Below are 25,629 nucleotides of genomic sequence, written 5' to 3'. Positions count from 1 at the left end.
TCCATGCAATCACTTATCATGAGGAAGTTATCAAAGCAACTCAAACCCAACACTGGCCCTCGACCTTTGTGCCGCAGAAACACTGCTTCACATATGAGTCAGCACGGGGAAGCTTGCCACTTCAAAGTTTCGTCCTCAAACCTGACACTCTTCGATCTCGCTTTGACGACATCTCTAAATACACTCATATCCGTCAATTCACTACAACTCTCACAAAAACTCTTTGTGGCAGTCACAGCTTTACCGTAGGTGATGCTGATGTCCTTCCATTGTTCGAAGCTTGCAAAGTCTTCTTCGGTCATTTCCACCTTGTATGATGATGGTGCATCTTGGATGTGGATGTTTGGACAGCCCATAATGGTATTGTTTGTTTGCCACTCGATCCTTAGTCCCTTATGGTCCGTCCTGAATTGATGGGATAATGTGGGTTCAGTAGAAGCAGGAGACTTCGAGCATATCATCTGCGATGTCACTCCGAGTCGTCAGAATACTTTTACTCATACACGAAGACGCAAGACCAATCGGTAGCAAGGAATGGTATAAGATTTCTTACACATTCTTCTCTTGATTTTGCATCGAGTCGTTGTAGGATCTTGTCGTATGTCAACCCACCAGTCACTTCCATGGGATCTAGCACGATTGTGATTGTTCCTGATGAGGGTGTCATGGTTTCAGAATCTTCGTTGGTACTATGGAAAGTATCGTCCGCCCCTGACCTCTGATGATTGTGGGCGAAGCTTGCTGAGAAACTGGCACGCACGCTAGGACTGCCTTCCTTGACGGTCCATCCGGGTTGAATCTCATCAAATGTAACCGAGCCTGAGAGGGAGCTTGCCATATTGAAAAGCACTGCTGTGAACAAGACATAGAGTGTAGTCTCTTGTTGTTTTATTAGGAAACCGATTGATCATTATCTATGAGCGAACTTAGGGGAAACGGAGGATTTGACTGCAGTGCTATTGTCCTCGCTGAGAACGATCGAGTCGACGCACAATGGATTTTGGTTGAAGTTTCGCTCTCCGTTGATGGATCTTACAGCTACGAAGCGCGTATACTGCACATCCGTTGATTCCTCCTTGTCATGCAATTGTGTTGTGTCCTTGAATCTTCGGTCATCAAATATTCCGACCACAAAGAGTGTGCTCCGATCAAAGGATATAATCTGGGATATGTTGATGATTCGTTCCTGAGTTCGAAGTTGTTTCTTGACTTGTCACATTGGCAAGCTGCGCAGATGCATATATAATGCCCCATTGCGAAAGAGCAATTTTGAGCTCGCCAGCCAATCACTCTTTCTTGTCGCATACCTAAGCCGATCTGGTAAAAGTGACATGAGCGTTGTATCAATCATGCCTCACACCAAGGACAGCACCCTCAGCCGTAAGACGATCAAATCGTCTGACGGGGCACCGACCGTTACTGCCGAGCTATCAGGCTACCTTCGACACCTACACCATCCTCACGATCTAGCTATCTTGGGGTTCGACAAGGAAACCAAACAGGCGAAAATAGCACTCGTCGACAAAGGTTTACATCCTTACATGCGAGGGTACAGAGAGAGCTTTGAAGGGACACATTCGGTCGAGACGAAATTCGATTTTGAGTCTCGAGGTCGCGCTTTGATCGAACAGATGAACTCTGAATATGTAAGTAAACCCCTTCATCACACACATACCTATATGGACATGTAAGTATACGTTTCATTGGGCTGACAGTATGTGCAATAATGTAGAAAGGATGTAAGACCCAGAGTTTGTTGGAGAAAAACAAATTCCCATTTGAAGTTTTCTCTTTCTGTTCATCAGCTAAGATATCTTGTTCAGACGCATTGATGAGTGATAGTTTGGGACATGTATATAGGGCACCGAAAAGCTTCAAATTTACCGAGGTACGCAGACCGACCCCCTCATACGCTTCCATGGTGGCTTCTCGTAAGGCTTGGTGCGATGATTGCGGATCGTATCGCCGGATGGAAGTTTTGCCGAACGAGAGATTTGACGGATATCTCGAAGAGGCGGAAACAGATAAGGTCAACGAAACGGACATGGAAGGGTCAAGCGAGAGGGAAGGAAGATCATGGTGGGATACTGCTAGTGATCTTTGGGATAGATCTAGGAGAACAATCGGATTAGCTTCGGCATATGCAAGTCGAGAGCCTTCCTTATGGTAATATGCAAAGGTCCATTGGACATGTATTATGTATCGTGGGCCAAGTGGATTAGCGTTTGTTCTTTGGGCGATATCCGATGCAGTACTCTAAAAAAGCCTCCGAGTTCGGTAATCGGGGATCTGCACGAACTGATCATGATGACGTTAGATCCGGAATGACCTTTCGGATAACACTAAATTAGTGGTTTGATTTGCTATGAACTCCTACCTCTGATACTGCTACATACATCTGTCTTGAGGTCACCTACAACTCTATACTGGTCTTGACTACTGTGGTGTACTGCTTCAACATGTCTACTACGCACAGTGATCCCAATGTTCCGCTCGAAGCTAACAGCCTGTTTTCGGTCCGAGGTAAAGTGAGTTATAAGTCAACATCCCTCCATGCCTTTCCCTAGAACTCACCATCTCGCGCAGCTGTGGATATGCGCTGATCACGGGCGATGAATGCAGGTGATTGTGGTTACTGGTGGAGGGACGGGTCTTGGCCGGATGATGGCTGAAGGGTTTGTCACGAATGGTGCGAAGGTATATATCACAGGAAGAAGGGAAGAGGTACTTGATAAGACTGTCAAAGAGGTTAGGGAGAGCTGCGGTGGTAAGGGTGGATCGATCTCCTCGTGAGTAGCTCACACCACTGCTTGAATCGTGAACTTTAGATCTCCAAATGGATGTGCTGATGATGTGGTAGGATACAAGGGGACGTATCGACCAAAGACGGTGTGAGGCAGATAGCGGAGATTATATCAAGTAAAGAAGAGAAAGTGGGTACTGTTTCTTAGTCTCCATATATTATAGCAATTGAGAAGAATCACTGTTGATAGCCGTATAGATCGATGTTTTAGTGAATAATGCCGGTGCTCAGAAACCGTGGAAGAACCCTATTCAAGATCATAATGATCGTATGTCCTTATTAACCAACTAAGGATACCTCATGAGCTGATACGAAGACATTGTAGCGGATGCCGTTGAAAGACTCGTATGGGAAGGTGTAGATGAGTGAGTAAGATTTACGGAAGGGATGGTATGAGGCTCATATGTCTCAACGTGAAGTGATGATTGGAACATCACCAATGCCAGTGAGTGACTTGCCCGTTCCGTCATATCCTTATGCTGATAGGTGCTCTCGAAGCGAATGTGAATGGTGTATATTTCATGACGGCTGCACTGGTTCCACTATTACGCAGATCCGATATCAGGAGTGTGATTGTCATTGGCTCGGTCGCTGCTTTGGCTAATCAACGGTCAGTCTCGTCTCTGTAAAGATTGTCTGTATATTTCACATGCCTGACCCATGTTTTTGTGATGTACAGATCGGTATCAAGTTTGACATACGGTGTATCGAAGGTAGGCATCATCTTCCTCAGAAATATGTCTCTCTCGGCTCACTTTGGCTGATCAGAAATTTTGGTTGATTGCCCTCGCAGGCAGCAAGTGAGTCTCGCAAGAACTGTACGATGAACCATTGTTGATGTAGAAAGTCAGCATTACACCTAGCTGAGATGCTTGCTGGTCGATTATCGCCGTAAGCATCCCACATACACGTCCCACACAGTGGCTCTTTGACATGGATTAGCTAATGTATCATGGTATAATATGTGATAGATTGAGAATCCGAGTCAATACGATATTACCAGGTGCTTTCCCTAGTGAGATCACCTCGAAATTGGATCAAGATGGTAATAGGGTTTTACATCCACCTGCACAAAAAGCAGCCCTACGATCACCATTAGGTAAGGTAAACCACTCCACCTCCAAGTTCAGGTGGTGTTGAGCTGAATATCCGTATAGGCAGAGCAGGATACAAGCATGAGATTGTTGGTCCAGCACTTTTGTTAGCTAGTCAAGCAGGGGGATTCATGGATAATGCTGTGATTACTGTGGATGGCGGAAGGCTAATGGTGTGTACCCACTTTCGACCGATGTTCCGTTGCAAGAGAGCTAACAGCTGACGATGACATGGCAGAACGCAGGGATCAATGATGGTATAAGAATGCCCGAAGAGACTTATTAAGGTAGCAAATCCTCAATTGACATATGCTCCAATCACAATTCGAAACCCAGCATTACCATGCATCATATTCACAATTTCCATTCTTTCTACTTATTTCTTGATCTAACTTTTAGCAAATCGTTCTTCCAAGTTCCTCTGAATGACTGTATCTCAAATGTATGTATCCTCAGCTAGTCTCAATCCGTCGTTGATACCGGCACCCTACAACACCGATATACGGTCAGCTTTGACCCATCTCGAAAGGGTCAAGTTAGAGCTCACCATCAATCTACCTCCATCAACGGTCAACAGCGCACCATCCATGTAACCTCCAGCTCGAGAACTCAAGAGCAAGACCGGTCCGACGATCTCCTCGGGAAGACCTGGTCGACCTATAACGAAGAAATGGTATTTCAGCTACTTCCTCAGTGTCTGAAGGGTTCACCATTTACCAGCAGTAGATCTCTTGGCGGCTTTAGAAGCTCCTTCGGCAAGGTTGTACTCGTGTCCTTCACCTGTCTCTGATTTACCGGTCATCTCGGAGGGGAAGATCCCTATAATTCAACACAACCAATAGTCAGTCGCGAGGCGTATCATGAGATAGTGGAGCAGACTTACCTGGACAGATGGTGTTGACTCGAATCTTCATCCTGAGGTAGCATACGTAGGTCAGTATAGTCATTTTACCGCGGTCTAGTTTAGTGCACACTCACGGATGAAGTCTTCCAGCAAGTAATTTACCGAGATGAATAGCTGTTGTTCTATCAATACATGATGGCACATGTCATATATCACAAAGCGAATGGACATACCTGCAGCCTAAAGAACAAAGAGGAGGTTATGTCAGCGTATATCATCGCGACCGATCCGGATATTGACTCACTTTGGTGACACCATAAGACACGGTTCCCATAGCTCTTTAAGCCCAGGTGGAACAGAATATCAGCTGCCATCATTCACATGTGTGGATGATCAGAGGCGATATGCTCACCTCTGATTAGCAAGACCTGCAATGGAAGCTATGACGGTGACACTGGGGAAGTCCGATTGTCTGAGAAGAGGAACAAGAGCGGCAGTGATGAAGTAAACACCTAATCCCGATGTTAGCTTCAGTTGTTCTCAACAATTTGACCAGGGGAACTTACCATTGACGTTGACTTTGAGCATGAGTTGCGAAAGAGATTAGCACTCATCTTATTATAAGGGATATGATGGAGTGATACTACTCACTTGAATTGGAATAGTTGAAATCATCACTGAACAAGGTATCCTGATTAGTTGAGGTTTTCATTCGCATAGACAAGCAGGCTAGGCACACTCACTCATCGTGACCTTCCCATAAGAGATCTGCAACTTGGTCGGCTACGTGTGTCCGACTCCGTCAGATAGGAACCAAAAGTTAGCTGTTAGTAAAGTCACTCACGATCATCGTGATTGCTAATACTAGATTTCCAACCTCTCATCACACCAGCACAATTAATCAATATGTCAATCTATAGCATCAAACATCTATCAGCTATACACCATTCCAGCTTGGATATGTATGACACATGACTCACCTTGGACTCCTTGGCTTTGATGGCATCTGCAATAGCCTTACAACCTTCTTTCGTAGATACGTCCCCTTGGATACTACATAATCCGCACCATATATGTCAGCTCCAAATTCGTCTGGCAAGTCTCGATTGTTCATTAGTCGTTTGTACGTACGCGACGATATCACCTCCGATCTCTTTAGCAGTCGATTCCAATACCTCCTTTCTCCTTCCTGTGATATATACTTTCGCACCGTTGTTGGCGAATCCAGCGGTGATAGCTATACACATTTCCACAAACATGTCAACATAATCATCACGCGTATGTATATGTCCTCCAGTGAGATATTGAATTTACCTTTACCCAATCCTGTTCCTCCTCCAGTGACTACTACTATCTAAAATACCAGTCACATAAAAACAGATTAGCGATAAGACAACGAGTGGGAGTGGAAACAAGCAACTGATGATAAGATGGGAAAATGGGTTTACCTTCCCCTTGACTCCGAAGATGTCTTCAACTTTGAAAGCAGTAGATATGGATGACATCTTCTCTCCGTCTTTGAGCTCTTGTTTGCTATCAATGAGACCGAGTCTGAATGGTAACAAGTGATTGATTACTACGCTATCTATCGTTCGTGTTGTATATGAGATCTGTCGTGGGTGACGATATCGCATCTCGGACCGTTCGGTTCCCGAATCACCGAGTCGAACCGGATCTCATCATCATCGGACCAAAATCATCATGCCAGCTGCTTTACGCCTTCTCATATACGGATACCATATCGATATCATTCTCTTGCAGATGAAAGCCCAGTTGACAGCTCATTGTGTTAGGAATATACACAACTTAGATCAAAAACTCTATATGCATTTCTGATATGATAATTCTGTTTGTCTCACTCAATTATAAGGCTATATATTGAGGCGACGATTACGCCCATCTACCAAGTAAAGCCATAAGACCGGAACCCAAAAGCATACAAGTGAACACATAAGCCAACTTCAGATCTCTGGCTTTCATCATTCGTGGATTGAGTAATATCTCATGCGCCATCAATTCGACTAAACCTATTTGATCGGGAAGGAACATTGTCAGTCAAAAGAATAATTACGATTTAGTGGTAAACGAAACATGATTGAACTTACCTGTGTACAAGAGGATACCAGCTGAAGTAGCATCCAACACACCGGAAACGATATTGGCAGTTGCACCATTACCGTTGTAACTGTGTCGAGCACCGATACCGATAGCTACACCGATAGGGGTGCAGATCGAGTAGAACGCAGCAGCGACCCATCGGGTGTATCCTAGATTTTTGGGTAGGTTGAGAGAAGCGAGTCTAGAACCCAGACCTAAACCTTCGAACATTTCTATAGGTATCGTCGACCGAGATTAGCAATTCTGATCCCATGCGATTCATCGTAAAGTTGAGTGATGACTTACGATGGAAGATGATGACGATGAATAAAGTAACGAATTCATCAGTTACACCGAGAGTGAGACCGATGATAACACTATTTTCGGTACAGAGAATGAACAACGTCAGCATCAAACATAGCCTGTGACCGATAATGGGAAATGCGAAAAGCTGACTGACCTGTGCAACACCACACCGAATTCAAGTACGGCAACAGCTACCAGCTGAGCAGAAGCTTCAGCGGCACTTGGCAATTGGTTGACAGTATCGATATCTGTATTAGACTCAAGATCGGCTTTTCGGACTTGTTTCTCAGCAGCAGATTGTAATTGAGGATCTGTATCGTCATTGGCCTGGATGTTAGATGCGGATGGGTGAATGTGGTGAGGGGGAGCAGGGACGGTGGTATCGACGGAAAGAGGAGGATCGTGAGCGTGGGTATGAGCATGAGCATCCGTGTCATCATGTGCGTGTGAGCCTGTCGAAGTATCGATGTCAAGTCAGTACACACATCATACCGGCTTACTGGCGGGAAGAGCGATGCGAGTTGACTGACTGTAGTTAACACCGAGTTTCTCTAATTTCCTCGTTCCGATTCTATATGCGGCTACTTCAGCGAAGAATATACCGTATACTGCTGCCATGGCAATGGCTGGTGCCCAATCCTTCGAAGATCATACTAACATCAGTATATATGCTTAAGACATGGTAAAAGCAAAGTGATCACTTACATAATCTGTCCAAGCTCCAGTTAAACATTCCGAAGTCAATTCGTCCCATGCAGGTGCTAAGAGATGTATGAAAGCGGTAGCTATGATGACACCTGAACCGAAATACTTTGCGAAGCTATACAACATAGATGAAATTCAGCAAGAATGTCACGTTGAGAGTGTATGGAGGTGACTCACTCGAATACTGGTGTAGGTACATTTGCTGTATGTCTAAATACGATTGGAGTCAATGTACCCAGCAAGGAAGTAACCAAGATGATGAATATAGCGCCGATTCTTAATCCTCGTCTGGAATCATCATTCGAGATGGCACATGGATCGTCTATATCCAAATCAGGCGATGCTCCAGAATCTACGTCTGACATGATGTTTTATTGAATGGGGGATTGGGGATGACAAAGGATCTTTCCGGTTACGTTCTGTTGTTCTGTTGTTTTGTTGAAACGAGAGATGAATGGGATGAAATGGTCTGGTATGTAAGAAGTGAGTGTATATATATGTATATGTGTATGTATGATGATCGAGTATGAATGATCTTGAGTCGCAAAAGTTTATTTTGGGAAGAAGCTTCGTTCATAGCCTGATAGCCAGATGAGAATGGGGACGAACGAGATGCATCAATTTTCATCACCATACTGGTCCATCTCAGGGTAGATAACCGTTGAGGTACTCATTCCTCATCCCTTCCCATGTGTCTCTTTTTTTTTTTCCGAATGAAGCTCTGACCCAAACGATCAAAACTCGTCATCACCTCATCACCGTACAAGTCCCCCTTTTCATACTCATACAAACAAACGTGGCACATTTCTGTCTTCCACACTTGTCTTGTACATCAGTTTAGGATCCATACGCGATGCGGTACATACACTCGTCTATGTTCATGAGTACTTGACGGTCATCGTATCTAGAATCATGCTTTTACGTGTGCACCCCTATCTATAAATAACTTGAGAACCACTTGGCATACTACCTCTCATTCACTTTCGGTGAAGATAATCTGTCCCTTTCGGGATTGTCTTTCGATACAGAACATGCATTATCCCTTCTCTCCCCCCCATACCAGCTTCGACGCCTTGTAATGTCGTTCTCCATCAGTGCGTTGTCTCACTCGAAAAAGGGTGGAGCGACAGCTTCTCCGAACAGGTGAGAACGAGTTAGATCATGGCGTTCAAACTCGGTTGGAACGAAGTAAAGGGATCAAACCCAGCCCAACCCACCTGGCGATTATGGCCGAAGGAACAGCACTGGTATCACTGAGTTTATGCATGCTGAATCGAAGAGGAACCTCGGTTTTTTTGTGTACATGAACAGCATAACGAATATACATTCCATGAGGAGCATTCGCCATTCGAGTACCTTTGAGATAACCGCCGTGTCCTTTGCGGATTTTACTCGTTTAGATCCGGTTCGGTTGCTTTTCTTTGGTGTTGACCTGTCTGTGCATCGGGTGAGAGGTATCTATGGATGGATCGGCCCAATGTGGTCCTTCATCATTACTTTGAGTATATTCCCGTCGTGATACATCACTGGGCGAACTATTCCACCCGTTTTGGTAAAAAATGTCATCAACTTATCGTGTCCAGTACGGCCGTATTCCGTATTCAGTGTTCCACCATGCATCCCAATCGTTGCTAACAACAGGGGTGGTCGTACAGGGGTATATCATCAATGCATGGTTTTAGGAAGTACACAAAATTTGACTAGGTCTTAACAGCATTCACAGCAAAGTGATTTGGGTCGGTTACCCCGAACCCGTTCGTGAGGGATGTCATTTTGAATTAACGTTAGAATATTGAACGAGTATGACAATCATTGAGGCTAAAAAAAGAAAACAAAGGTCCATGCGAGGAAGGGAGACATAGGCACGTCAATTGTCCGTAACATATCGTCAAGAATTAAGACAGACACACATTCCTCAGAAGGAAGAGAACAGAATGCAAACGGGAATCAGATGGAAGTTGCTATGGAAGCTGGAGGAGGTGAAGGTCGAGTAACAAAGTAAGCTACCAAAGCGGCTACTATGATGATCAACTACGATATGGAAAAGAATGATCATTAAGCTTCATGACTCATCGGCAAATTTGATCTGTAGGGGACTTACAAGTATGACCACTACCCAGATTATCTTCTTGATTCGACCTCTTCGTTCTTGTGCTTTCGATAACCAGGCGCTAAGTTACACAAGAGAAACATCAGCTAGACATTCATTGACATCATCCGAAGGATTTGGAATACGAGACTTTTACACAGAATGAACTCAAGACGGTTGAATGCGATTTGTACTGAAATCGTGTTACACTTACTTTTCATTCTTACTTGCTTTCTCCTGTTCATCCAACCTCACATGCACGCTAAACCTCTTCCAAAAATCCATGCCACTAGCCAAAAAAGCAGATTTAGTTTGTTTCCCATTAACACCCATTCTACCAGGTTTGGAACGTCTGGTGGAAAACGGAGTGAACAGTTCTTCTTGACCTTCTCTAAATAGGGCTTTCTTCTCCGCCATGATGTCGAATCCCCTTATCGAACCGTTCGATACGCTATCCGCTCGACCGTGTCCACCTCCTCCAGGGCTGGCAAATGGCGAGGAGGGTGGAGAGAGCGGAGAGAAGTGGAGCTGGGGTGGGGCAGCAAGTAATGGTGAAATTGGAAAGGAAGGAGGTGGAAGAAGTATAGTACGTGGTGGTGATAGCCCGGAAGTGTCGATACGAGGATCAGGACGTAATGGGGCGGTAGTAGGATTGGGATTTGAACGAGGTGGTGTACGTGGATATCCACTTGAACTATTCGAATTAGAGTATGATGGAGGTGCATTGGAGTTGGGATATCCTCTACCATGACCTTGATTAGGTTGTAGTGTAGGTTCTGGAAATTCCACCACTGTTAAAGGTCTGACTCTACCCGATTCATCAGATTGTCTACCTCTCTCTTCACTTCTTTTCATCGGTGATCTAGGGGGTTCTAGCTCTTCTCGACCATCATGATTATCTTGGTCATCTTCCCAATGATCCAATTCACCAGCTTGGCTCTTGATCTTTGCTTCCAACGCATCCTTATAACCCTTCGCCGTAGCCTTATTCACATTGACGCTGATCGCTCTAGCGGACCGAGCTCGGGCGATAGCAACAGGCTGTCGAGTAGTATTGCTATTGGTGGTAGTGGAGATAGATTCGTCATCGGAATCGAGATCCGAATCATAAGGAGTAGAAAAGAACGCTCCAATAGCACGAACACCTGAATCCCTTGGTCTCTCTCGATCCCTATCACTTGACATTCGAGGTGGAGGTGTACAGGCCCCTCCGTTCAGGCCGTATGCTGGAGACGGGACTGATCGCGGAGTAGAGAGTTCTTGATTGGTCACGGATGGTAGGGAGGAGATGGAATGCATGTTGGCGATGTGCGAGCGAGACATCGTTTGCGGAGAGGCTGGAGATGAAGAATAGCAGTGCGACGGTGAACTATTGAACAGGTAAAGGCTCGAGCTTGTAGGGGTTGGTGATGAGATGGGTCTGTTTGAGCTGGGTAGTAAAGAGCGTAAGTATTATAGTAAAGAACGTATATCGCAGTTGCAGTTGGAGCAGAAGGGGGTTTTGAAGGTAGAAGAGGAAGGGAAGCGGAAGAAGAAGAAGAAGAAGAAGAAGAAGAAGAAGAAGAAGGAAGGAAACCTCGTTAGAACATCCAAGGCAAAGATGAAGCAGAGAGAAGAGAAATGAAGAGACAACAAGATGAAAGAGGAGTCATGGTATATGCTATGCGATGCTGAATTGTGTCAAGTTAGCATCGATAGATAGTCGCGAGCTGTGAGCTGTCAGTATGTAAAACAACGCTTTGAACTTCTGACAACAACTCTTTTCTTCCCCCACTTTCCCTTTGCCTATACAACATTTTGGTACTAAAATGGCCCTGGTTGTTAACCCAAGTCAAGCTAGCAATAATGATATGAAGCTGGGCTGATGGATCGATCCGGATTAATGGGATCTGTGCGTTGGAAACAACACTAAAACGACGGGTTGAACGGGTCCAACGGGTAACACGAGCCTAATCCCAATCTGATGACCCTGAGTGACAAAGGTAACTTAGTTTCATGTGGGTTGGAATTGTTTCGGATTAACTGGATTCGACTGAACCGCTTTTTTGTTCTTTGCGATCCGAACGAATGAGATTGTCGATCCGATCATGTACATACAGTAAATTAGATGCCAAACCAACGTCTATCCTCAAAATCTACAGGTGAGATGAGAAGGATAGTAAGAATGCTTGAGAAATGAAATGAAACATGTCCGTTTCTCACGTTGACTAACACAAAGCGGTGAGAACCGAGCGTCGTAGTGGCGTATTTGTGGGATCGGTAGGATCTTCTTTTGTCCTCGTCTTGTTTACAGTACTGCGATACCACATACGACATACAACACAGGCCTGAGCGTACAACCTAGAATGCCAATGGCCACAAATTACTGCGTATGCCTCACTATGCTGTAGTGTCCGTATCGAAGATATGGCAAGTAGTCATCACTGTGTTGAAAGTCCAGATGAAAACAGTGTGAAAAGGGCGCCAATGCAATGCAGAGCTGAAAGTTGCAGCGCTCCGACGAGCATTGTATCCTTGTAGCTCATTTACATGTTGATGTGGATTTTGCTGTGTATACATCAATGCGATATGTCCATTATCATACTGTACAACTCTTGACTGTGCATCCATTCCATCGCTCTCCTTAATAGTTAACAACGCATCGTTCCAATGTCCATGATATAATCCAGGTCCAGTCCTCCTTTCGGGTACATATATCGCCTAACGATAGGATGGCGATGTCCCAATATACTCTTTTCAGTCGGATTCGGTCAATGTTATCTATTGAACAGAGACCGAGAAAACAAATCGACCACATCGGCGATGCTGGGCATGTACGCTAAGTAGAAAAATGCACGGTCAATCCGGCTACCTGTACGTAGCTCGTAGTTAGTTGCTTTGTCCTGGTAATTCACGTGGTTTGCCTGCTATAATTAGATACCTCCTGTCGTCTTGTAATGATTGATCGTCGTAACCATACATGTCATGATCTGACTGAACATCAAATCTTTCAAGTTTTCCATCTACTGTCTAACCCATATTCAAGTCAGACAACTAGCTAGTATAGAAGATTCTTCCACCACGTTTGTCGAAGTCACTTCACGCCAAATTACAATTACATAACCCTGACATCATTGGCGGTTCAAACTAAATTTCACGCGTTTCGTGTTGTCAATTCAGCTCAAAGTGACCCAGGATCGCTTGTTCCTTCTTTATAACGCCAAAAGAAAGAAGGAAATCTCACAACACAGTGAAGCTCGCTTTCAAGAGCTAGTACATGAGGAGAATGGCCAAACATCGAGGTAACAAGAATTTTAGAGATCAAATGACGGCGGAGAGTAGTGGGAGTGGAGGTGGGCTGGTGAGTTGATTGAACACTTCCTTCGCAACTCCAGTGTTTTGAGAGACAGACATTCCTGCTATGCTCCTCCGTGGCCAGCACTCTTTGCCTCTTTTTTCTTCTTCTCCCATCTTGATACCATACTGTGTGAGACAAAAATCACCCCATCTCCAGATGCGCAGGTGGATGACATATGAAAGTAATTGTAGTATTACGTAACACCTCTTGTCTATGCTTTCTATAAAAAGCCAGGCCAAGCTAAGCTTAGCTGCGTGTGGTGTGTTTGGGAATTACCCTGAACGGAAATATGATAGTTCACCTGTTTCCCTCTGATCCCGTGCCATCTCTCCCATTCATTCATACTCATACTCAGTTTTTCCCTCCTGGGCTAAGTTGTTTTTCACATTTCGACCTGATTTCGACACAGCCTACCACTCAACCACCACCCAGCCCGTGTCACTCTCACAATTCATCAATTCAACCAACATTTTCATCACTCTCATTTTCATTCCTCTTGCATCGTCTATCATATCTTCCTTCCTAGCTATCAGACTAGTGTGGACAAACATCAGAACAGACCATCAGCTGACAGATGATCTAACAACCAAATCACCCTATCGACCCTGCTCGGACACTAAATAACTCTTCTTGGCTCTTTTTTCTTCTTCTTGGCCTCATCACGGTTCACCACTTGGGGAACAACTTGAAACTTGATATACCTACACCTTCCCTTCATATCTAATAATACATAATCAATCTTCTTGGCAACAACCAACGCTCAACTCCCTTTTGTCGGTCGGTCGGTAAATTCGTTCTTTATCAACACTCAACACTCAATGCAGTACGGGAGCCAATCGCCTTCTCTTGGCCGCGAACCTTTACTTGCCTCTGCTCAAACCCCTGGCATGAGCCAGCGCCTTTCGGAATCTTCCTTAGCATCATACGACCAACACAACTCACACATGTCTCATCGAGGTAACCCCGCCAGCTCCACGGGAGGAGCTTCTTACGCGTCTTTCTCATCTGGCAACAGATTCGGTCCTACAGCCAATATAGCCCCTACCACCTCGACTCCATCCGCCACCAATTCTTCAGAGAGAGATGCAGCCTTAGCAAAAGGTGCGGGGCCATACGGTGCAGGTGGGATAGAAGATGATGATGATTTGGATGATCACCTGCACACGTTCACCGCAGCAGAGAGGAAAGACCTTAGTACACCCTTTGATATCACTTCATGGAGAGGATGGGCAAACGCCTTGACTCTTTTGACATTGGCCGCGGGCGGTGTGATGTTGTTTGCAGGATATCCAATCATCGCTTGGTATTACGGTAATAGCAATTCATCAGGTGCCAATACCTCTGGATACAATCTAGGTGGTATAAACGGTTCAGGTCAATATCCCTCAATTACCGGTTTACCTTCACTTATAGACAGTGACACTCCCTCCGACTCGTACACCAAGACTGGATCCGATGGAAATGAATGGACTTTGGTTTTCTCAGATGAATTTAACAAAGATGGAAGAACCTTCTATGATGGTGATGATCCTTTCTTCCAAGCGGTTGATTTCCATTATTGGGCTACTGGGTAAGTTGCCTCCTTCATGACGCCTCATTTACCAGAAAATCACACTGAATCGTATCGATCTCAGTGACTTTGAATGGTACGACCCTTCTGCCGCCACCACTCAAGATGGTCATCTCGTCCTTACCATGACTCAAGAACCCATCCACGATCTCAACTTCAAATCTGGTATGATCCAATCATGGAACAAGTTGTGCTTCAACAAAAATGCCCATATTGAAGTGTCCGCCAGTTTGCCAGGTGTCACTACTGTCGGTGGTTTCTGGCCTGGTATCTGGACTATGGGTAACCTTGGTCGACCAGGTTACGGAGCTACGACCGAAGGTGAGTCAAACTTACGACGCAACCTCTTCATATGATAGCATAGGCTGATTGTGTAATCGTGACACAGGATTATGGCCGTGAGTTGAACGAGCTTCGTTGATCCTTTCCTGCATCACCTCATGCTGACGTGATACCTAGATACACTTACGATACATGTGATATCGGAACGCTCGCAAATCAAACCTATGCCAACGGTACTGGTCCAGCTGCGACGCTCACCACCGGATCAAATGATGGTCCACTCTCTTACCTCCCCGGTCAGCGACTTTCAGCATGTACTTGTACAGGTGAAGATCATCCAGGACCCAACGTTGGTGTTGGAAGAGCGGCTCCTGAAATCGATTTGATCGAAGCGCAAATTATTCTCTCCGAATCACGAGGAGAAGTCTCGCAATCCTTCCAAGTCGCTCCGTTCGACGACCACTATCAATTCGACAACTCTTCTGCAAACTTCAAGCATTACGATACGAGTTTGTCCTACTGGAATACGTATCTGGGAGGAAACTTCCAACAGGCTGTATCGACTTTGACTAGGGTTCCTACGGATATCTACTACAATCAACCTGGTTCTAACAAACAATTCACGACTTTCGCTGTGGAATGGCAAGCATTCCCCGATAAGAGGGAAGACGGTTATATCGCTTGGTACAGTGATGGTGAACCATCTTGGACGATGTATGCCGATGCTGTCGCTGCAAATGAAAAAGTCGAAATCGGAAGGAGAATTATCCCCGAAGAACCCATGGCCTTGATTTTCAATTTCGGAATGTCAAACAATTTCCAAGCTGTAGATTTCGATAATTTGATCTGGCCAAACTACGTTAGAATCGATTACATCAGAGTTTACCAAAGGACCGATACCGGTTCGATAGGATGTAGTCCCGATGGTGAGTGCATACCCCCCAGAATATAGCAAAAGAGTGCTGCTCATTTCGCTTCTTTGTCTAGATTACCCAACGGCTGATTATATCTCGAAACATGCCGAGGCGTACAATAACCCCAATTATACAACTTGGGCAGAGTATGGTGAGTTTTGAAAGTTCTTCTGCCTGGATGATATCTTACTGATGTGATAATGTCTCCTCCAGGTGGAACTTTCCCTAAGAACAGACTTATCGATACCTGTTAAAACAAGATAGAGCACATGACCAGAAGAAGAGGTATTTGAGAAAGACAGGTCACCTCATGATGGCTAGGAGAGATCTCGAATGTCCTACTTGATTCTATGTTCAACTGATTTGACGTTGACGAATAGAACGCAAAAACACGAAAATTAGACAAACAAAAACAACTCATGCCATTCCCGATAAACACCAATCTAAACCAATTCGCATTCTTACATCATACGATTTTGATTTATATGTATTTCTAGTTTCTTTAGATACCCCGAATCATATCTTTATGTCGACTTGACACTTTTCTCCTCCACATATAGTCGATTCTATTTATCATATACCGGTCTATTCTCTTTCGTAGAATAGCGATGGACAGTCAGTGACTTGATTGAATCTTGACTTTTGGATCATGATGAGCAACGAACTTACAATACATGCATCTTGTCTCCCTCTCACACATCCACCGCATGATTACTTGAATGCTTTTTGCCACCTACGAGTAAGTCACTTAGCTGAATGGAAGCAAGGTTTAAATCTCGACGTCATCAGATGGATGGAAGCCAGTTGCGGGGCACAAACCACAAAAGTCGCACGACCACCCAAGTTACCTATGTTACTGACCATTGGATCCTTTCTCATCTTTTGCTCTGGTGCAATTCACACTATACATATCGTGAGGCGTTGAGGCTCATGTGCGTTGTCTGACATCTTGGAGGATCTTGAGAAGAATTGATATTTGGTGGAAGAAAACTAGACAACAAATCGATTGACAACAGAACGACTTCAGCCGCACGATCGAAGTGCAGCAATAACAAGATGTCTTCATCGTTTAATTGGATAGGAGAGACATTGTTGAGGACTTTGGATAATGGAGATGATAAGAATGATACCAGTCCTCTACCACCTGGAAGTGGACCTCTGCGTGAGTGAGGATCAACCCACCTCCATCACTCCGTTCATTCCGATCTGGATGTACCGAAAGACACTGACCATCTTGAGCTGGTTCATCTTACTGCTTATCAGAGAAATTCGATGGTATGTCTTCTCCATTTTTAATAAAGGGTAATGTATCCGGCAGTCCAACACCACTGACGTACCTGGTTCCTCAGGACCATGGTTCTCCACCCAACTCATATTATCGCTTGCCATTGGATTGACGAGTTTCTTCACGTTTTGCTTCTTGAGGACGAGGTGGGATGTAGTTTACATGGGTAGAACAAAGCTTAAAGGTAAGTATGTAATCAGGTCACGACCATCACTTGATTTTCTATATCTTCGCTGACTTTTTCGTCTCCTCAATGTATACGCAGACTTCTCGCCTACGCCTGCTCATTCACCTGATGCTCAGAGCTCATCGGGCAAGACGAGGTTTTTCGGATGGATCAGACCTACACTTAGGACTTCGGAATTTACTGTCTTACAGACTGTAGGACTAGATGCTGCTGTCGTAAGTTTCTTACAGACCCTCTCAGATCGCACAACATTCTCACACTGATGCAACTTGCTTGATCAGCTTCTTAACTTTTTCAGAATGGCATTCATGCTCTTTGGTTTGTCGGCGTTCCTAGCTACAATGGTTCTCATACCGTTAAACCTTTTCGTAAGCTCTTCAAGACATCTATCCGTTGACTATCTGGCTAACCGAGAGATACAGCGTCATGGTTCTACAGACTCTGCCCCTGATCCAGGTGAAAACAGTACCATCAGCTACACGACATTATACATCAACGCAATAGCCAATAACACTACACCCATCACTCGACCAAGTCTGTATGATATCCTACTTGATCCCACAACATCTTCGACCATTCATCTTATTTTCACTTACCTCTTCACAGCCTTGTGTCTCTCTTTCTTCCATAACAACTTTCATCGATTCGTCCTATCCCGACAATCTTTTGGATTACATTTGATCCATTCAATCTCAGCTCGGACAGTCCTCGTATCCAATCTGCCTCAGCATCTGAGGGGCGATAGAGCCCTGGCGGACTATTTCGAGAATTGCGGATGGATGGTAGAGAGCGTTAGTGTTTGTAGGGAAGTCGAACCGGTTAGGAAAGTATTGGAAAGGAGGACAGTGGCGTTATTGAAATTAGAAGAAGCATGGGTAGATTGGGTAGGTAATCCTGTGAACAAGTTGATTAAAGGGTATAGTTCCAATGTGTATATAAAACCTCCCTTGGCGGGTAGTCTATCAACCTCGCCGCAAAGAACAGAAGTTAGATTGATACCTGATCTAGAAGATAACGAAGAAGAAGAAGAGACTCATCAAGGTCCACAATTGACTTCTGCATCTGCGAATGGATCATCATCTTCCGATACTGAGCTGGCCCAATCGTCGACTTTAGAAGAAGGTGAACAAAGAGCACATGTACATATACACACCACTCGCCCTCGACCTACCTATAGACCGAATTGGTTTGGGAATAAAGTGGATGCGATCGAATATTGGGAAAAAGAATTTGAGAAAGCAGATGAAGAAGTCAAAGACTTGAGGAAACGAGGAAGGTTCGAAGCTACCCATGCGGCGTTTGTCACTTTTGAAGATGCCAAAGATGCTGTGAGTTGCTGCTGCTAGAGACGGAATTTTCCTTCCCAAAGAAAATGGATCAATAGCGGTAGCTTACTTGATTTTGTTATAATCTCGCTCACAAAGCAAACCGCATGTCAAGTCTTACATTACCCTCATCACTCTGAAGTGGTCACTGAACTTGCACCCGAACCGAGAGATGTAGTATGGAGTAAAGTGTCGATGCCGAATCGTGAAGCGCAGATTAGAGATTTCTTTGTCATGGGAACGACGGGCGTATTCTTCCTATTCTGGTTCGGTAAGTCATATTTCGATATCACTTCATCCTCTACACCCTAAAACATACTGATTCACTCTTCGTAGTCCCCGTATCATCACTTGCAACTCTACTATCCTACGAGGAAATCAAGAAGATCATGCCGTGGTTAGCGAAGATTATCGACGCCTCACCGCGTTTAGCAGCGATTGTCCAAAACTCTTTACCACTTTTGGCATTGACCATTTTCAACGGCCTATTACCTTTCTTCTTGGAATGTAAGTCTGCTGTTCTTGACTTATGAAGTTTGATAGGTTAGCTGACCATAAAGATAGGGTTGAGCTATCGACAAGGATTCAAGAGTAGAAGTGCGACTGAGTATTCTCTCTTGAAGAAGTGAGTCTCCAACCGAGCTCAGAATTCAGTGGTGATACTGATGAATCCATTCTCGGGTGCTTTGAAGATATCACCTCTTCCTGTTGATTTCGGTTTTGTTCGTCTTCCTCCTTACCACCACTTATATTGCCATTGTACGGGACTTTGTGGATAGTCCTATGAAGGTGAGTTCGATGATTGCTTTGATCGAGAAGATGTCTCACGACAAACGATAGATCCCACAAAAGCTCGCCAGCGCTCTTCAAGGTGCCAACGTAAGGAACTTCATGGTGTCCTATGTGATGCTACAAGGTGAGCTTCATCGACCGCATGTCGCATATCGCTCATCAAGCTGATATCATCGTATCAGCACTCGGTCTCATGCCCTTGCAATTGCTCAACATGGGTCCGCTCCTGACTCTTGGATATTCCAGAGCACTGTCGACAAAGACTCCCAGAGGTAAGTCGGAATTTTTGCGCTATAATAACCATGGTCGGCTGACATGACTATGAACTTTGCTACAGACTACGCCGAAGCGAATGCTCCTCCCATGTTGAACTACGGCTGGGTATACCCCCAAGCCTTGTTGGTATTCACAATCACCTTGGTCTATAGCGTCATGAGTCCTCTCATCTTAGTATTTGGTGCGATATACTTTGGAGTAGCTTGTGAGTGCATCCAATCAATTCTCAGATATGCATGACTGACAAATGATCAGATCTCGTGTACAAGTATAAGCTCTTATTCAGTAAGATTCGAAGTTGGCTTTCCGATTCATATAGTGGATAGCTTACGTTCTTCTCCTTAGTCTACTTCAAGCCATATGAATCGAATGGTGAGGCCTGGCGAATCACATTCGCTCGTACACTGTGGGCCTTGGTACTTTTCCAACTGTTCATGACTGGATTGTTCTCCCTTCGGCAGTTCTTCTGGGCCTCTGGAGCGATGATTCCTCTCATATTGTATACACTATGGTGGAGTTGGGTGATGTGGCGAGATTTCGGACCTCTGAGTCAGTTCCTCGCTTTGAGCAGTATCTGTGAGGTCAAGAGGGGTGAGGAACCAACTGGTGTAGCTGGAGTAGGGGATGAGGGGGCTGTCAGTAGGAGTCAAAGGTGAGTAGAATTCACTTCAGGATACATCGTACGTTTCAACTGACTTGTCCAACAAAGTAATCTTAATCACCGACGATATGCTGTGAACGATGAAACACTCTACGTGGCGCCGAGTGATCGACGAACCGACTACTCACAACCACCCATGAACAATTTCTATTTCGGTGTATTGAATACAGGTAGGCGTCGATATGACCATCCTGCTCTGAGCGGATTATTGCCCACACCTTGGTTACCTGCCAAAGCAAAATTTGGCGATGGAGCTAAAGAAGGTGGCAAGAGAAGTGTTGTATTGAGTTTGAGAAGAAAAGTAGCCAAGAAGTTACAGAGAGAACGTGGAGAAAATGGAGGTGATACACCGGATTCAGGTAATGGAAGTGGAAGTGGAAGTGGAATACCAGAAGGATGGTCGACTGGACAGTCACTTCGGCCTTCAAAATCGTCTACAAGTCTCAAGAAATCTTCTTCCTCCCCTGGAGCAGGGGGATCACGTTCAGGATCATATGGTGCGACAGGGGACAGTTTGAACCCTTGGAGAGATCCTACACCACCACCATCTGAATTGAACGCTTCTGGAATGTTGAGGAAGAAAATAAGCTTTGATCCGGGGAGCGGAGTTATAGCTTTGCCCGAACATAATATATGGGGTGATGAGGAAGAGGATGATGATGAGGAGAATAACGGGGAGGATGAACCTGAATCTCCGGTAAGTAGGATGCTCAATGATTTGGTTATTGGGTTATTGGGTTTCTTTTTCGGTGACAGCTGATCATCAATGTTGGCAATTTGCTACTTTGGAGAATAGTCAACCTACTATCATAGTCGGAATCGAGCTAGGACGTTGAGTTCGTCAAGAGTATTGGATAACGTGCCTCCTTCGGGTAGTAGTGGTGGTGGAAATGCTGGACCGGGACAACCGGGAAGTGGTATACAGCTGTAACGTATAAGTAGTGATTGTCGGTTTTCAAAAAAAATAGTCTATTCCCCTCTTGTCATGATCTCAATTTATACCCTATCCTTATAATTCACAGCAATTACGATCCAATCTTTATATGTGTCATATGTCATATGAATAAATACATGTCTTGTCTTCCCGTCTCCGGTCGTGCATGCATGCATATAAGTCAATAATCGTGCGACTGGGAAACGCAGGACTGACTGAACATCGAGTCCATATACGTTGGTGGGAGATGTGCCACATTGCGGAGTTATTCGGAGAACTGCCCTTAACACCCTTCCGGCCGACCACCACCATTGTAGCTCACTCTCACTCTCTCACTGCTCACACTCCATGGTTAATTCGTAGTATTAGTCTATCATCTGTCAAGTATCTTGAATCAACTCACCCAACAAGCATAAAAAACAGTTCAAAATGTCCTCAACTTGGAGAGAATTCATGTCGTGAGTTTCTTTCTATACACATAAGTTGCAATAAGAGGGAGGAAGAGGTTGAAAATGCTGATTTTTCCCCAATCTCCGCTGTTATCCTTATTTCGCCTTCCCTTCGTTCACTCCTATCGACAATGCCTCAATACTTCGATACGAACACCCACTCCATGCTCGATATCCCAATCCTCCCTTTCCCGAAATACACCTGTTCGCTTCAACCTGATGATATGTCTGTTATACTATTCCTACAACAAGCTGGAACAAATACACTCAAGTCGCTTCTCGAGCACTTCGACAAGCTTTGACTGAGACTGATCGGGTTGCTGCTGAGAAGAGGGCCGCCATCGGAGTGTGAGTTTATTAAACGATTCAGTCTGGCGGTCTCATCAGAGTATCGATAGGGTCGGGACTGGAATGAATAATTTTGGATAGAAAAAATTGAGGGAGATTAGAACATTATCTTAGAGCATTAGACGAACATGAAGGATTGTAGCGGAATAAAAGTAGAGAAGCGTATTGGATTACTTACAATGGGGATGGGCAATTCAAAGGGAAACGCATGGGAGAGGATGAAGAGAAAGATGGACGAGTGATGTCCATTATCTCACGACGAGGTTTATTAAGAGCCACTGGAAGCTAAAAAGATATTTGCTACGGGAGGAGAAAAGGACGAAGAAGATGAAAACGAAAATCATTAAGGATGTAAGCTGACAGATATGGAATTGATTAATAGTCGATACCAACTTTGGGAGAACGGACAAGGTGGTGAACAAGTGAGTGCAGTTTTGCAACTTGCAACCTAAACCTTTCCCTTTAAATCATCACTTTTACCAAGTGAGGATTCACCTGATAGTCAAACTGATACTGATGGATATCGCTTTAACCTCGTAGAAATACGTTGTCCCTCCTGCTAAAGATGCTTCATCCGGTACACCACCTGTATAATCCACCTCGCTCATAGAATAAGGGTCATGGGTTTAGAAAATGGAGGGAATTATCTAGGATGAGATGCAAAGAATGACAATCAAAATCGCATTACAAGGTACAACTGACCGGTCTGAACTGATTGAGAGAATGACAAGTGGAATAGTGCATATGATCGCTCTTCGTCTTTTTTCATGCTCGTATTCAACGCCCAACGTCAAGAAGAGGAATTGGCAAAAGAGATCGGAAGCGCAATATTGTTCTGAGCACCGCTACCAGCTTTTGATACACTCAAGCTTCATCACGAGTCATACTGGCGTTACATACAGCGACAGGTATCCTGCCATATCCGTTAACATACTGATATCAATACTACTTATGACCCCAACTCTGTCGGTTTCTCTTTGTCTTTCTCATGTCCATGAGATTGTTTAGGCATCCTTACAAATAAAGCTACTACGATGACTGCCAATCCTGCTAGACCAGTTGCGAGCCAAAAAGCAGCTCGATATCCTTTCAAGATATCTTCCGGTGACTCATTCTCTGGCCCTTTGACATATCGTTCGATCGTTCCTGCTAAACCCAATCCAATCGATAGACTATCGAAACCATCAGTTTCTTACGTTTAATGAGGAAAGTGAGACTGAAACTTACGAATAATTAGTGATCATACTGACTATACCAGCAGCTATACCTTGATATTCATGTTCGACCGAATTACTGACTATCAACTGACCCGTACTGAAACTTAGATCTGGTCCAAAAACAACGATGATCAAACTGAAAAAAGTCAATCCCCAATATGTTTGATGAACCGGTGCGAGCGCAGCGAATAGATCACCGATGAAGAATGATATCATTGCAATGAGGAAGATCTTGTGACCTGCGAATCGATGGATCAAAATTGGAACCAAGAGCGCTGCGGCGATTCCTGTTTTATACATTACACAAATATCATGTCAGCATTTCTAGATGAGATGATATGGTGAAGGCTCAGAACTCACCTCCTGGCATTAATGGTGCCATTTGGGCAGTGATGATCAAAGCATTATGATGACCTCGAATATTGAATATACTGCCGACGCGAACACTTTCGTTAGTGTCCCATTATAAAGTGTTGTACAGTAAGTAGTAGAAGTACTGCACTCACAATAATTTGGTATATAGTAAATACGTCCCAAAGCTCATCCAGCCCAACCACAAAGTAAGATAAACCAATAAATTCTGTCTACTGAGCACTTCGGGCGGTATCAAAGCTCTCGTATCTATCTTTCGCTCGTACATGTAAAAAAGGGTAAAACCAATCATGGAGATTATAAGGAGGATGTAGATATATTGTTGTTCCCATCCAACCAAGGCTGATTGATTCCAAACGAAATCGAAAAGACCCATCGATAAGACCAGTAATGCTGTACCGATATAATCGAATGATCGTATTTTTTGACTTGTCGTGGACGAGGAGGATGACGAGGTTCGACGGTCGGATGGTAAGATGAGTAAACCGCTGATAAGGAATACAAAGGTGAACATCGCCCTGTTGAAAAAGAAATATTCAGCTTTGAATATTATAAATCTTGATGTCAGAGATGTGTGACGTTAAAAGAGAGGTGTCGGGAGTACTAATCACTAGTATGCCAAACTCACGTGAACCACCATATCCACCTGACGTTCACGAGAACAGTAAAAATAGCAGCTGCAGCACCACCGATCAAGAATCCCGAAGGAGCCAAGGCGCCCAGTATGGCAAAAACGAGATTCCTCATTTTACCTGGTGGATAAGTACGACCTAGTATAGCCAGAGCGTTGGGTACTGGGAGTGAGAATGAGAGAAGGTTTCGTCAGCTATCGTATAGCATGTATGTATGAGATTATGACTGAAAACTCACAAGACAAGGCAGATCCGATACCTGCTATGGCTCTACAGATATCGAATGGTATAGGAGTCTTACAGAATCCAGAACCTATATTGGACGCTATACCGAGTATACACCCAATCGACCATATCAATTTTGGTCCCCTGAGAGTGAGAATAACATTATTAGCTTCAGTTATCGGACGAGCAGACGGCAGGACGCTTTCAACGATTATTATACTCACAGTATATCACCTAATCTACCGCTAACTACTACCATCACCCCCAATGTCAACCTACGTCCCAACAACAAAGACAATCAGCCTACGGATATCTACATCCACTAGAAACAGGACGGCCAAGGAATAGGACTCACCCATAACTAGCTGCCATCCAGCTCATCTGACCAGCATCTTCCGTACCCAACCACGGTCCGAGGTCGTTAAGGGGTATGATCAACATTCCAAATTGACCCTGGGCGATCAACTGCGTAGCGCATGTAATGGTGATGAACAGGATCTGAAAACCTATTGATTTGTCTGACAGATGGTTTTTGGGATTCTTCTTGTACTCGTTATTCGCATCGGTGGGACCTTGTTCCAGGTCAGATTGGTTTGAGGATTGGGATTTGGGTTGAGATTGGCGCATTCTGGCTGAAATCATGTGGTTATTCATATTCGGTTCTGATATTGGTGTCGCTTTGGATAATCGATTATTGTAGTCTGCGTTTGCTACCTGATGGGTAGAGTCCTTTGTGTCACCTTGAATGGATCTGTTCTCATCCTCGCATAGCGTCTTGTCAGATTCCACTCGGTGCGGAACCGCAGTACCACCAATAGATACGTCGTCTATAGCAGGTGGACTTTCCGTCATCGTTCAGCACGAGCTTTACCTACCGCAGTGAGG

General features: G+C 44.5%; 10 protein-coding genes across 10 annotated transcripts; 5 read left to right on the top strand and 5 right to left on the bottom strand.

Annotated features, from left to right (window-relative positions):
- Positions 1–98: 98 nt before the first annotated feature.
- Positions 99–838, bottom strand: L199_007358 (uncharacterized protein; the record flags this gene model as incomplete). The annotated part of the gene is made up of 2 exons (XM_064893049.1): positions 99–461; positions 554–838. The coding sequence occupies 2 exons, from the start codon at positions 836–838 to the stop codon at positions 99–101; spliced, it is 648 nt and encodes a 215-aa protein (XP_064749121.1).
- Positions 839–1,349: 511 nt separating this feature from the next.
- Positions 1,350–2,170, top strand: L199_007357 (uncharacterized protein; the record flags this gene model as incomplete). The annotated part of the gene is made up of 2 exons (XM_064893048.1): positions 1,350–1,646; positions 1,733–2,170. 2 exons carry the CDS (start codon positions 1,350–1,352, stop codon positions 2,168–2,170), a joined length of 735 nt encoding a protein of 244 aa, XP_064749120.1.
- Positions 2,171–2,459: 289 nt separating this feature from the next.
- On the top strand, positions 2,460–4,183 carry L199_007356 (uncharacterized protein; the record flags this gene model as incomplete). The annotated part of the gene is made up of 13 exons (XM_064893047.1): positions 2,460–2,528; positions 2,623–2,789; positions 2,861–2,933; positions 3,002–3,071; positions 3,129–3,168; positions 3,223–3,248; positions 3,302–3,413; positions 3,483–3,516; positions 3,572–3,603; positions 3,647–3,694; positions 3,775–3,902; positions 3,961–4,070; positions 4,136–4,183. The coding sequence occupies 13 exons, from the start codon at positions 2,460–2,462 to the stop codon at positions 4,181–4,183; spliced, it is 957 nt and encodes a 318-aa protein (XP_064749119.1).
- Positions 4,184–4,333: 150 nt separating this feature from the next.
- On the bottom strand, positions 4,334–6,246 carry L199_007355 (uncharacterized protein; the record flags this gene model as incomplete). The annotated part of the gene is made up of 15 exons (XM_064893046.1): positions 4,334–4,384; positions 4,445–4,554; positions 4,615–4,716; positions 4,781–4,812; positions 4,876–4,915; positions 4,975–4,981; positions 5,046–5,079; positions 5,154–5,253; positions 5,393–5,418; positions 5,485–5,524; positions 5,586–5,655; positions 5,722–5,794; positions 5,873–5,978; positions 6,056–6,095; positions 6,190–6,246. The coding sequence occupies 15 exons, from the start codon at positions 6,244–6,246 to the stop codon at positions 4,334–4,336; spliced, it is 888 nt and encodes a 295-aa protein (XP_064749118.1).
- A 385-nt stretch (positions 6,247–6,631) lies between these two features.
- L199_007354 (uncharacterized protein) lies at positions 6,632–8,214 on the bottom strand (the record flags this gene model as incomplete). Its single annotated transcript, XM_064893045.1, has 7 exons — positions 6,632–6,768; positions 6,847–7,071; positions 7,145–7,215; positions 7,299–7,596; positions 7,675–7,783; positions 7,850–7,964; positions 8,027–8,214. 7 exons carry the CDS (start codon positions 8,212–8,214, stop codon positions 6,632–6,634), a joined length of 1,143 nt encoding a protein of 380 aa, XP_064749117.1.
- Positions 8,215–9,796: 1,582 nt separating this feature from the next.
- On the bottom strand, positions 9,797–11,261 carry L199_007353 (uncharacterized protein; the record flags this gene model as incomplete). The annotated part of the gene is made up of 3 exons (XM_064893044.1): positions 9,797–9,880; positions 9,951–10,020; positions 10,153–11,261. 3 exons carry the CDS (start codon positions 11,259–11,261, stop codon positions 9,797–9,799), a joined length of 1,263 nt encoding a protein of 420 aa, XP_064749116.1.
- A 2,958-nt stretch (positions 11,262–14,219) lies between these two features.
- L199_007352 (uncharacterized protein) lies at positions 14,220–16,295 on the top strand (the record flags this gene model as incomplete). Its single annotated transcript, XM_064893043.1, has 6 exons — positions 14,220–14,845; positions 14,910–15,166; positions 15,234–15,243; positions 15,305–16,053; positions 16,115–16,192; positions 16,255–16,295. 6 exons carry the CDS (start codon positions 14,220–14,222, stop codon positions 16,293–16,295), a joined length of 1,761 nt encoding a protein of 586 aa, XP_064749115.1.
- Positions 16,296–17,097: 802 nt separating this feature from the next.
- On the top strand, positions 17,098–21,498 carry L199_007351 (uncharacterized protein; the record flags this gene model as incomplete). Its single annotated transcript, XM_064893042.1, has 16 exons — positions 17,098–17,203; positions 17,391–17,510; positions 17,592–17,728; positions 17,795–17,881; positions 17,936–18,841; positions 18,938–19,109; positions 19,175–19,345; positions 19,403–19,463; positions 19,531–19,627; positions 19,679–19,754; positions 19,813–19,902; positions 19,968–20,111; positions 20,162–20,191; positions 20,252–20,558; positions 20,616–21,264; positions 21,364–21,498. 16 exons carry the CDS (start codon positions 17,098–17,100, stop codon positions 21,496–21,498), a joined length of 3,288 nt encoding a protein of 1,095 aa, XP_064749114.1.
- A 432-nt stretch (positions 21,499–21,930) lies between these two features.
- On the top strand, positions 21,931–22,892 carry L199_007350 (uncharacterized protein; the record flags this gene model as incomplete). Its single annotated transcript, XM_064893041.1, has 4 exons — positions 21,931–21,959; positions 22,203–22,298; positions 22,681–22,720; positions 22,839–22,892. 4 exons carry the CDS (start codon positions 21,931–21,933, stop codon positions 22,890–22,892), a joined length of 219 nt encoding a protein of 72 aa, XP_064749113.1.
- A 355-nt stretch (positions 22,893–23,247) lies between these two features.
- Positions 23,248–25,596, bottom strand: L199_007349 (uncharacterized protein; the record flags this gene model as incomplete). Its single annotated transcript, XM_064893040.1, has 8 exons — positions 23,248–23,470; positions 23,526–23,802; positions 23,876–23,946; positions 24,022–24,405; positions 24,516–24,681; positions 24,758–24,888; positions 24,969–25,019; positions 25,100–25,596. The coding sequence occupies 8 exons, from the start codon at positions 25,594–25,596 to the stop codon at positions 23,248–23,250; spliced, it is 1,800 nt and encodes a 599-aa protein (XP_064749112.1).
- Positions 25,597–25,629: the final 33 nt, after the last annotated feature.

This window comes from Kwoniella botswanensis, chromosome 2 (assembly GCF_036426115.1).
Source record: "Kwoniella botswanensis chromosome 2, complete sequence".
Classification (NCBI taxonomy): Eukaryota; Fungi; Basidiomycota; class Tremellomycetes; order Tremellales; family Cryptococcaceae; genus Kwoniella; species Kwoniella botswanensis.
This window is presented reverse-complemented; position numbering and strand designations above follow the sequence as displayed.